At 40.4% G+C, this 12,406-nt stretch overlaps 1 protein-coding gene across 2 annotated transcripts in view; it reads left to right on the top strand.

The window, feature by feature from the left end:
* The window catches only part of LOC138060901 (small conductance calcium-activated potassium channel protein 2), a 208,769-nt gene that overhangs the window by 182,678 nt on the left and 13,685 nt on the right, over positions 1–12,406 (top strand). For both annotated transcript variants that reach the window (XM_068928203.1, XM_068928204.1), the window contains one exon: positions 1,449–1,590. In XM_068928203.1, coding sequence (XP_068784304.1) covers positions 1,449–1,590 — 142 coding nt within the window. The remainder of the gene's footprint in view (positions 1–1,448; positions 1,591–12,406) is intronic.

Here is a 12,406-nt window from a genome sequence, read left to right as displayed (position 1 = left end):
GCGAACAGTGGAACAGCTTAGATCGCCATGATTACTGTAGACTCTGGCAGTTGAAGAGTTTGTAGGTCCTTGTAACCATCAGGGCATCGGTGAGACTTGGAAGAACAGAATGAAGCTATTTGGCAGATGCACGCAAGGAATATCTTGCAAATGAGAGAACAGGGAATTTCCTGAGGCTGTTTTTGTGTTCACTCTGCATTCCTGCTCCATCTTTGAGACCGAGGTCCAGAAAAGAAGAAAACTGAAGCAATTATTTCAGCGGTGGAAAGTGGGTTGCTTATGGATTTGTGAGCTAATCCCCCGTGGCACCCTGTGACCCACTGTGAGACGCTGATTTGGGGATTAGCTAAAATAATACCCTTGAGGATCCAACAGCATAGATAACTAACCGGAGGCTTCACAGCAGCTGCAGGGGTTATTACAACCTTGAGATTGTCTCTGTTGCAGAGCTACTCTGTGTCTGGGAAGCAAAACTGCATCTACATTAATCCGTTAGGCCTTTCTTCCTGCAGAGAGAGTGGTAACAGCAGGTTTTATCCCTAAAACATGTCCTAATGGCTTCTCAGTTGATTAGGTCTATATGTAATGTAAAGACTCGATTATTCATTTGAGCTTGTTTTCTTTAAAGGAGAAAATGAACATATTCCATTAGAATATGAAAACTAAGACACCAAATGGCACATCAGAAAATTACATTTAATAGCTGACATTAACACAAAAGGGAGGCTTTCTTATTTTTAAGGTGAAGATCTTGTGGTGACGAGGAATACAATAGCATACAGTTCTATTTATCTTGAACATGCTGAAGGAGAGTGAGGATCCTAGGTTGTTTAATTCAGCATTCACATGACAGTCCATTATTAGATTTCTGATTACAGAGTTACATTTAGGCTGAGGAGATGGAAATCTGCTCTGCTCTCTACTTACCCACACATCCATCTCTGACTTCCATGTATGCCTGAGACAGCAGCATCTATAATACACGGATGTCTTATGCAACTGCAGAGGGTCAACAGGACTTGTATCCCCCCATGAAGAGACTCTATCAAAACCCAGGATTTCTGCTATTTTAATAACAAGAGAATACTGAAGTATAAAATGTTGTCTGGATGTGATCCTGGGCAATATGCTCTAGGTGACCCTGCTTGAGCAGGGAGGTTGGACTAGATGATCTCTAGAGGTCCCTTCCAACCTAAATGATTCTGTGATTCTGTGATTCTGTGATATGAGTATCCCTGCTACTTGTGCTTTTGTTGTGTCTTCTGTTTCTTTACTGGTAATGTCATTGTATTTGAGTTTTATATTATCCCTTATAATTGCTTTTAAAGAAGAAATAATTGCAGAATACAAGAACAGCTGGATCACCAGTTAGTGAGATCCCTTTCTGACAGCACAAAAATTTACTAGAGGTTTTTGTGATAAAGAAGTTGTTTTCTTTTTCTTTTCAGGTACCATGATCAACAGGATGTTACTAGCAACTTTCTTGGGGCAATGTGGCTGATCTCAATAACTTTTCTATCCATTGGATATGGTGACATGGTACCTAATACGTACTGTGGGAAAGGTGTCTGTTTACTCACTGGAATCATGGTGAGTGTTTCTGAATTTATTCGCCGGATATGAGATTAAGTTTGCTGGAATTAGTCCCAGAACTCTTGGCTGTCGTAACAAAAAGCTTGTAGAGTGTATAGGCTTACTTTCGCCACCCCCTTGGTCTCTCGTTCCACCTTACAGAACAGAGGGCTTTCATCCTCCAGAGGTAAAATGAAGAGCTCTGTAATGAAAACAGAGAAACAAATTCTCTACCCTGATGTAATTTGCAGCTTCAAAATCTCAATAGAGTCTTTCATTAAGTGTTACGAAGTCGTATTTTCTTGATTATCTTTGGACATGTATGAACGGACCACTAATAATAACGAACCTACAGATCTGACATTTGCTACTTAAAATCGAGTTACTTACAGGTACAGAGCAGTGGTGGTGACTAGTGTCCTCGTTGCTTGTGCATATTTTTCGACATTATTTCTTGTAAGTCTAATACCATACAGTCCATAGGCTTCCATTGCTCTGAGGGGTTTTACCTAGTGCAGTTTTCATTATGAGTTTTTGCCTGCCATTGATAAAATGCAGCAATTATAAGTCCATGCATATTCAGTACATATTTGTTAGATGTACCTCTTGGGCAATTTCAGTTTTTGTGAATTGCACCATGTGGCCAAAGGTGCAATTTGGGAGGGAGCAGGACAATAAACTACAATGTCTGGGAAACTTCTGCATATCTACAGTAAATTAGAAGTAATAAAGCTCCTGAGCCTGCCACTTCTATTTGGGTAAAGCTCCTGTGTAAATTTCCCTGTGAATGAGAAAAACAGGATGGGCATCATAATATAATATATCTGACAGTAAAATATATATATATATATATATATATATATCTACACCCACACATATTTATCTTTCTTATCTATTGATCATGAAAGTAATGCAGCTCAAATATTTACCTGCTGTTGAACAGGTATATTAGGATTACGGCTGAAAAAAATGGTGGCAAAAAGTTTCTTCCTTCTAATAGGTGTTTTGGTAATCTGTTATTTATAAAAATTTGTATTTTATGTCCAAAGAGTAAAGTAAGATCAATGCATTCTGTTATTGTTGAAAATTTATTTCCAAATGCTTCCTTTTTTTTTTTTTTAAAAAAAAACATCTGACAGATTTCAGGTCCTTGACCTTTACTGAGAAGGACTTTTAGGACATTTTGGTGGTGACAGCACATGCATGTCTCTTTAAATACAGAGTTCCTAATTTAGTTGGAAAATACAGGCTGAAGAGGAATGACTCAGAAGGCTTTTCTAAAGGCTGTTGACTAAGCTCAAATCTGCCATCTTCTGGGGTATTTGCCTTTGTTCCTCATTCTCAGAAGGATTTTGATGCCAAAGAGGGTAAAAAGTGCCCTAAGTTCCTTAGGAAAAGAGGAGAACAAGTAGCGCATGTTGCCACAGGCGTGTGCAGAACGGGACAATGCTGTTACAGTGCTTTTCTTCTTCCCAGAAACTGCTTGGAAATAAGAAGCAAATGCTTCAGGATGCAGGTATCAGATCATTATCCCTTCCCATTACTATCTCTGGCTAGGTTTTTCTGAACAAAAAACAACCAAATTTGGGTTAACTCGCCTTGAGTATACACTCGCAACAAATTGTTCAGCACTCTTGCCGTTTTCAATATGAAAAAACTTACAGTGACAGAAGTCTTAGGAGCTTCAAATCCCTGCAGAAGTGCAGTAAGAATATTAGTATTGCTACAGAACAAAAAAGGGGTCAGGTAGGTAGTGATGTTAGTTAAAACAATATGGGAAGTCTGACCCTTAACTGAATTTTAAAGGGCGTCAGCAATTTGGCCTTGGTAAACTGTCATCTTTGAGAGGAAAATTGTGGAGCAATGGGACAAATTCAGGTGTTGAATTAATGATTTCTTTTGGTAACACATCTGAAAGTTGTGCAGTGTGAAACAGTGAATATATTAATGGAGTTTAGGCTGGAAGATCTGATGCAAGACTGACCGTTTTAGATATAATTCTTTAAAAAAAGCTACTCTTTTGAAACCTGTACAGTGACTAAATCAAGTTTATTGTGGAAAAGATAAGATCCTAAAAGACCAGACTTAAAAATTTCCATTTCCAGAGGAATGATTGATAGTCTAATTAAAAGATACACTGGAATAACTGTGGAATGAATGTTAACAAGCAAAATCAAACCATTTGTGTGATTTTTAGAGAAAAATGTAGTTCCCTTGCACCTGAAGTAGCAAGTGCATTGCTAGACTAGTGTGATCTTTAGTGTGAGACTAGCCCCCACAGGGCTCCTTTTGTGTCCTGACCCCGTTCCCGGGAGAGCCCAGGTGTGCGCTGGCTCTCCTCCCTCTTCTGCCTCAGGAATTGCTTTCCATGGGCTGGAAATTGGGCAGGCTGAACCCTGCCTTGGGCTCCAGCCAAGGGAAGTCAACTTTATGCGATCTGCTGACGGCACCAAGTTGTGCCAGTTGTTAAAACTGACAGCTATTGCTCTCTTGAGGCCTTGGTTCAAGTGACGTGTTTTAAATTCTACAAATATGTAGCACTGGAAAACAGGATAAACTGTAAACATATTCTGATGACACTAAAAGAGAAGAAAGCACTTGAGGATCATTAAGGTAGGCCAGAAAAGAAAGAACTCTAACTAATATATCAAAACGATTAAACAAGCAAAAGGAAAGCCATGAACCATTTGGCTTTTGAAAAAGGAGGGGGAAATACAGAAAGAGTGTGTTCTGCCATACTGAACAATTTAATTGTCGATCTTGCAGAGCACGTAAGCATGTGAATCTTTAATGAAAGTATTGAAACAGGGCAATACCGAGTGAATACGGATGCTGTTTATATACTGGCAAGAGAAACTAAACTGGGTAACCCCTTCTAAATTACCGATCACCGTTTTTTCTGATGTAACTTCACTTGGCAGCAATCGCAGACTATGGACCAGGTAGGCCATAAATCTAACAGTGAACGTGCCTGCTGCCCTCTCTACGCGTCAGGTAGGCGCACAGACAGTGATGGATGGATGGAAATATGAGTGCCATCTTCTGAAGCAGAACAGGATACGGAAGAGATGGGGAGAGCCACGAAGTCTTCACCATGCCATGCAACGGCGTCTGAATTTTGCCTGTCCACCAAACATGCAGTGGTTGTCAGTGCACGCCCCAGCACCCCTCACGGGCCCTGGGCAGCAGGCTGAGCTCTGCTGCAGGTGCAGCACTTTGTTCATGCCACTACTAATGTCAGTGGCACTGCTTATACGTGGACAGTGTTTTCACCTGCTGAACTGTTTTATAGCGTCAGAATGTCAGAGAGGTTTGCCAAATTTTCCTTGCTGTATGAGGAGTATATTGAAGGGAGCAAAAATGTAAATTAAGGAAGGTAGAAACTGGTAGAAGTAAAAGGAAAAGCAAGCATGAGAAGCTACGGGAAGGTGCATCACTATTGACTGTGGGATGGGAAGAATCAGAATGGATGAATGAAATACTCAATATATGAAGAATATGAGGGATATCGAATAGTTCCTTGCCCAATAAGAGAACAGGGGATCTGTTTGTCTCCATTATCAGCCATTACATTTGGAACAAATAAGTAGAAGTGTGTCTTCCTGCAACATATAGTCCTTCCATGCAATTCATGTTGCAATTACTGAGCAAATCTGTATTTCTGGATATTTCTTACAGCTCTTTATGAGCTTTTTGTAGTTATGCAAGATAAAATAATAGTAATACGTTCTTATGGCTTCAAACACAAGATCTTCTGTAAGGTTTGAGAAGGACTCTTTTGCTCTTACGTGCAGCATTATAGGGGGAGCTAGTGCATGATTGTGTGCTGCAGAGTTAAGGATTGCCTTCCAGAAGAGCACTGCCAACAACAAGAAGCTGACTTGACAGAACTAGTAGGTCAAACCTATGTTCCTAGGATGAAATGGGTGAGTTGCAACTGTTACAACCGTTCTATCAGAGGCTGCACAGAGTGGCTGGCTGAAGTCTGAATGAAGATTGTTTCAGATCAAATAAATATCCTGTAGGATTTTCATGTTGGCATCGTTGCTGAAACTGCAGCTCAGATGCTCTTCTTATTAAAACGAACACCAGAGAGATTATTAAGCTTATGAATGAAGCAAACAAATGTTGAAGGTACTCCTAAAGTTGCATCATCGAGGTGGGTAAGGAGGGGATTAGGTGTTTCTTCTGGAAGATTTTTAAGTAAAACTCCTGGATCTGAACTCCTCTCATGTGGGTGAGTAATTCTGTAACTGCAGAGTTAACATTGGCTGCAGATCTCCTGGGAAGATTTCTGAATAAAAGAAAAAGGAGGTAAACATCAGGTTTGAGTGGTGATGTTTGAAAACTCTTTTATTTTATAGAACTTTCAGTGGCTAATGCACCAAAAGGTCATAAATTATTTTGCGTTGTAATGCCTAAAACATTGTGGGATTCTTAAGAAAACTTTTCTTGACATTGTTTAATTCTGTAATTAGGTGCAGAAACAGAGAATTGTTTATGAAATGCAGAAATGTATTTTGAGTTATGCTCAAAATGCTGAAAAGGTATTATTAAGACTAATATGCTGCCTCGTGAGTATGGTTGAACTGTAGAAGTGACTCAATTTTCTGTAATAGCAGTAAGAGGATAATAGATTGTATTGCCATTTAAAGCTTTACCTAGAACATTCTGCACATTTTTCAAGAATCTATAATATTTTTATCATTTTTCATGTCTGATGGTAAAAGGTTAGAGCAACGAGGTGAACAGTTTTGTCGGTGAGAAGCCTACTGGAGGAATTTCAAAAATCTAGAACACAGCTTGGTTTTTACTTCCGTGACAGTACAGGAAAATGTGAAAAGCCTCCCATGCAGATTGGTAGCATTTCAGGTCCACTTCTCAGCTACATGCTGGAATATAATTCATTTGATTGTGAGAATTCAGTAATAAATAGAAGTGACCTCAGGGTTCAGAACAGTTTGTGTTTGTTCCTTCTAACATAATTCAATGTAAATGGATGATGTGTCAAGCACAAACATACAATGGAGAAGACGGTTAATGATGCTTGAATTTTAGGGTTGAAACTAGCAGTAGTTGGGCTGGTCAGAATTTTTTCAGCTCCCTTATCATTGTTGTTGCAGCACACCAATCTGCCAGAATGGAAACTTTTCTCAGGAATGCAGTTACTTCTTCTGGGTTGTTTTATGACTATGGCTTTTTGGGATGAAATATCTAGCTGAAGTAAAGAAAAATAAAGAAAAGAAGGAACAAAAAATTACAGAAGTGAAGCTGAACAGTTCCTGAGACAGAGGGGGAGAGAGTGTGTGCGTGAGTGATCCTTGGGGCAGTAGTGGCTCGGGCAGCAAGTTGGACTGTGAAAGAAGAGCAGAGGCGGTCTTGTATCTCCATTTGAATAAAGAAAATCTTCTGGAAGGTGTAACCATCTTTTAGAATTGGGGGGAAAAAAGAAAAAAAAACACCTCTCGGAAGGTCTTCATTTCCTCCCAGAAGAATAGGGAAGTTTTTGAAGTGTCAGAGGACAGAGAAACTTAGATCTAATTAGGAACTGTGGTTGCGTTTCAGCAAGTTCAAAGGCAGTCAGTTACTGCCTGCAATGAACAGCACTTCTCCCAAGATATCTTTGTTTACATAAATACGACTGGAGCTGAATGTTGTTGTAGGAGAACTTTTGCTTTGTTTTGAAAAAATGTCATGTGATTTGATTTCATCTGCAATACCTTTGGATTTTAATACAGCAATTGCTTTGTACCTTTACAAGTATTCTCATGAAAGTTTTGTGTTTACGCTCTTGGGGTTGCCTGATTTCCTGTGACAGATGTTGGACAAGCACATCATTAGTAGCCTCCTCCTGAATTATTAAACTAATGCTTCCTATCAGCTCTATAGGCTGTTCAGCCTGCCAGTTAAGGGAAATCAGGTTTCACCTCCTTGCTCAGCAAAGAGGTTTTGCTTGCCAGGCAGAACAATTTCACCATGACTGTCAGGATCTCCGGTGGGCCGTTCAGCTGTTATGATGATTGAAGGTTCCCCAGGAAGCCCAGCCACTGGGGGTGTTCACTTCTTGGACTTGTCCGAGTTAGCACTGCCATCATTTACACTTTTGCCTAGTGGAAGAGAGATTGGCTTTGTTTTACAAACGGTTACTTCGCGTGCTGTCCCAGGAGCCTTTCCCGGTAGTCCGCCTGCATTACTAAGGAAAAAGAGTTTACTTCATAGCTATCACTCACCTGCTGGTACCCTTACTGCTCACCTGCTGTATTCCAGAATAGAAGTTGAAAGGTTGCAACCAAATTCTAGCTGTGGTGCAGACTGACACAAACTCCACTGAAGACATTAGTAGCCAGGCAAAGTACTGAATATATGAAAGTATAAATAATGCAAAACTATTTTAGGTCACATTTTTGGCTGAGACAATATAGTTGCTGTCCTTTTACTCATCCTCCTTTGTTTCAGTGTTGCGAGATTGCATCTCTCTCCCAGTAGACAACAATGACAAATGCAAAACCGCATTATATGACGCCATTTCCATAGCCTCTGTCTGTCTTGTGGATGGATTCCTCCCTCAACTTTTTCATTGCTTGTTTTGGAGAGGTTTTTTTGGTTTTGGTTTTTGTTTTTACTTCAAGCAAGACTTTTTTTTTCTCCCCGAGTGGTCCAATAAGTCCACCTTCTAGAGAGCCAAATGAGCAGAGTATCTGTTTAAATTCTTACAGGCTTTTCATTTTATGCAGAGCAGCAGGAGGAATGTTGTGCCTTTTCTGGTGCAGAGCTAAATTTCCCACCAGAGCCATTTGTCTGCAAAGCGGACCTTCTCTCTCCCTCAGTGGATCCCAAGGGATATGAGCAAGAAATGTGGCAGCTGCCTTCTTTCAGCTACAGGCAAGTATAGCAGGACATTTTTGTGACAACTACAGCACTAAAGACTGCACTTCACTTCCAGTCCAGCTAAACCAAAGCTGCCAGGAGACTTTCAGCAGAGCCACTGATACACTGCATTGCTTCCTTTCTCACCAATAGCACCCTCCAGGCGTATATATATGACCCCAGGCAATCAAAGTAGTTACAGAAATTGCCCAATTCATTGCTGTCATGTAAATGCATTTTGGAACCTTACCAAAGAAAGAACCAAGTGGAAATGCCAGAGGCATTTACTTAAAGGAGTGTAGGATGTTTTTAAGTCCCAGGTTTTTAAGCTGCTGACCAAATCCTGTTTTCAGTGCAGCTTCTCAGACAGTACTAGCCATTCTTTTTCTCAGCTTTTAAGCAAGACAACAAAAAGAATTCCAAAACATAACCTTTAAGTGAAGACTTGCAAGCACCTCTCTTTGGTTATCACTACAATTTGACCCTTACTGGAACGCTACACCCAAACACTAAACATTGCTGACATCCGAGTCTGAACAGCACAGGCTTGCACTCGCAGTGTACAGCATCAGTATGACCCCCTCATTGCGAACTGTAGGAAAGGCATGATCCTGATCCACACTTCATAGCCTCATCCTCGTCAGATATGATTTCTGTAATTTTAGGCACTCTGGGCAACAGGAGCTTTTCCCCCTGTAGAGCAGCTGTTGCATTTGAGCAGGGCTATGTCTCCTGCAGTGTACCATAATCTAAATTCTCTGTGATTGATAGCTTTAAATTAGTTAGCTCAAGACTGGCAGCCCTGATGATGACAGCAGAAAGCTCAGGGTGGGCTACATCAGCAAAGAGCAGGATAGAGGGCTGTGATAAGACTGCTACAGGTACCTCAGCTGATACATAATATGCATCTTGATAGGTGTCTCAGCAGAGCACAGTGGGAGCTGAAGAAGAAATAAAGACAAAACGAAGTCTAGCGTGGTGATGTGTACAGTACAGACCTACCATCTTCATTCATTGTTATTTATATTATTGTAGAACTTCTGGACTCTTATCGGATGCCATTGAGTCAGGTATTGTATAAAGACAGGAGAAATATGTAGTCCTAGTTCCCAAATGGCTTACCATATAGGAAAGCGAGAGGGGACCAAGGAGGCCTTATGCTACAGTATTACAGCAAGTGATCGTGGCACACCAGGAATCTAAGTATCATTACTGGTTGTGGTAAGTTTTGTAATAAGTAAATAATATACTAAAAAAGGGGGATTTTGAAAGAAAACAATATATTAGATTTGTGTGTGTTTTCTAAGTCAAGAGATGTAGCGCAGGGCTTTGTATGAAAGCCTTTAGTAGTGGGGAATGAATGCTTATTAGAGCCAGGATCCAATGTGTCCCTTTTGATGGGATGGAGGAACCTAAGGGCATAAAATAAGCAACATGAGGGCAAATGTTCTTTATCTGATGCCACAGAGAAGGGAGTAGGGGGACACAGAGCAGAGTAACAGTAAACAAATGACTGGCAAAGAAAATAACCATTGCAGCAACTCCTTGATTATGGATATGAAGGAGATTAATTGCTTTGTCTAAGCAGATGAAAGGGTATTTGCAACAATTCAGAAGACAATGCCAAGATGTGAGTTTTAGCTGTGTGGACAGATAGGAAAAGCTGCCGTTCATGGGGCCTAAGGGCAAAGTGAATGGTAACGCGAAGTAATAGTTCTTTCATTTGGGGAATGGGGAGGTGCAGTTTAGCATTTTCTTTTTCAGTTGCTAAATTCAAAGTACAACCTGAACTACAATTAATTTCACCTTTCCTGTCTTGCTGGTTTTGAAACAGTGTAGGCTTGCTCTCAGAAAGCCTGCACCTGTTGATAGATTGTGGTGGTTTTTCCCCCTCATCCTACCTATTCTTCCATGTTCATTTTTCTGAGGAACATCCGTCATCATTTAGGCTTGTGTAACTGAAAAAAATGTTTAACAATTACTTAAAAGTACATATGAGAATCAAATACCCACACAGATTTGTTTTCTATTTGTGCTATTTACTTTGGACTGTAGGCATCAAAGAGCTCACCTAGGGATAGCTTTCGTGGGTTATCGCTTACCTGGCCAAGCATTTGAACCTAAGTCTCATCCTTCCTTCTTATGAGCAGGAGCGGCATCTTTAGAACTGGAGCTGTGAAGAATGTTCTTAAGTTGTTTGCAGACATATCAGAATGTTTTCATACAGGCTAGCAGCTAAGTGGAGCGATGATCAAGGAACGCTCTGTGCAGTGTAAATGGCTGTAGACCTTCTGCTTCAGGGACGTATTGCTCACAAATGCAAGTTTTGCATCACCGTCATCAAAGATTTGATGCCACTTTGCAGGAAAATCCAGTCCAGTGTTTGTTGCTCTGCCTGACTGAAAGGCCAAGGATGATGTGTCGTCTGTCATATGTTTGTTTTCAGGCTTTTTACCAAGGACTGATACACATCATTCCATATGAAGCAACAAATACTGTGCGTTCAGGATGAGGTTCAGCTGCTTCAGTTTCAGCTCACTGCAAACAGAATCCAGGCACTGCTCAGCTCGTGGGTGGTGTGCTCGTCTGAACCGTTTCTGAGAAGCCCATTTTCAACTCTCTCTTCTTTTGGGGCTTCTGCTGGCTGAGTAGGAAGTTTTGTTTGGTCAGTGCATGCTTTCTGGAGAACAGAAGAATCCGGAGAGATCGGCTTTTAAACCTGGTGGTTCCTGGCAAACTCTTGATCATGTAGTACTTGAAGGAGAGCAGGTGCTGGACAGTTAGTTCTGTTACTAGCTTCCTACATTAAATGGAGCAGTTGAGCAATACAGGCAAACTTCAACTTTGGTGTGCCTAGGATACTTACGGCTGTATGCATTATGATAGTTTGTGTCCAGGTTTTTTAACAGATGTGTCTGAATTTGTCAACACAGTTTGTAAATGTTTAATGCTTCACGCAAAAGCTTTTCTGCACAGAAAAAGGAGAAATTTGCAGTTTTGAAAAACTGCGAAAGCTGAAACATCTGTCTTTCAAATTTGCCTCCAGTCATTGAAAATCTGAAGAGTGACAAGGACTGGATTTTTCTCTGTCATTTTGGCTCTTCTTTTCTGAAATAGTCTCAGGACAGAAAGTTTAGGTCTGATATACACAGCTGTGAACAGCATTTACTAATTAGGACAAACCACTGCTTTTTACTTCTCTGAAATCTGCCACCTGCCTTTGCATCTTTTATTTTAGCTGCCCCTTGAATAGGCAGTTCAGTGGGGTGGAGGGCTTGGGCGGCTTTCAGCTGTATAGCTGTAGCTAAAGTTTCAGAGGGCTGATGATGAACGTTATGAATATTCTTTCAGTCTTTTTTCTCTCCTGTTTTGACGTACTGGAAGCCCCAACTGCCCTTAAGGTCATGCTGTTTACCAACACAAAATACACAATTTAAACTATCGCTGTAATGGAAGAGGCTGACAGGGGACTGACTGAAGAGGGCAGATTCCAAACAGAATGAATTACTGCCTTGATACCTGAAAATTTGTACAGTATTCCTTTTTTCCTTTGCTTTTAATGATACATGATTCCCTTCAAAGTTAAGCAGGCGCTTGAAGCAGTCGTTTAGTTTATTATTTACTTGAAAACAGGACAAAAAGAATGATGCTGGAAATGATAAAATACAGTAATTCAAAAGATCACCTTTTTTGAAATTTTTTTTTTTTAAATTATTCTCAAAAGAGACTTTCTTGCAGTTGAAGCGCGGGCTTTTACTTAGCCCAAGTCATTTTAATAAGAAGCCAAGAGCTTCTGCTTTGTTTAGTATTGATAAATGAAAAAGACTTGGGTATATGAGCATGAACTCATTGAATTCACGTTACTAATTTTAACGTGATCAGGGATGTTCCAAAATACAGCAAGTGTGATGCTGCCATTTTAAAATAACAGTATTGCTTGTGTTTCGTTGCTGCAGTTCGGGATAAT

Source organism: Struthio camelus, chromosome Z (assembly GCF_040807025.1).
Source record: "Struthio camelus isolate bStrCam1 chromosome Z, bStrCam1.hap1, whole genome shotgun sequence".
Classification (NCBI taxonomy): domain Eukaryota; kingdom Metazoa; phylum Chordata; class Aves; order Struthioniformes; family Struthionidae; genus Struthio; species Struthio camelus.
Note: the sequence above shows the minus strand (reverse complement) of the source record. Positions and strands in the feature narration are given on the sequence as shown.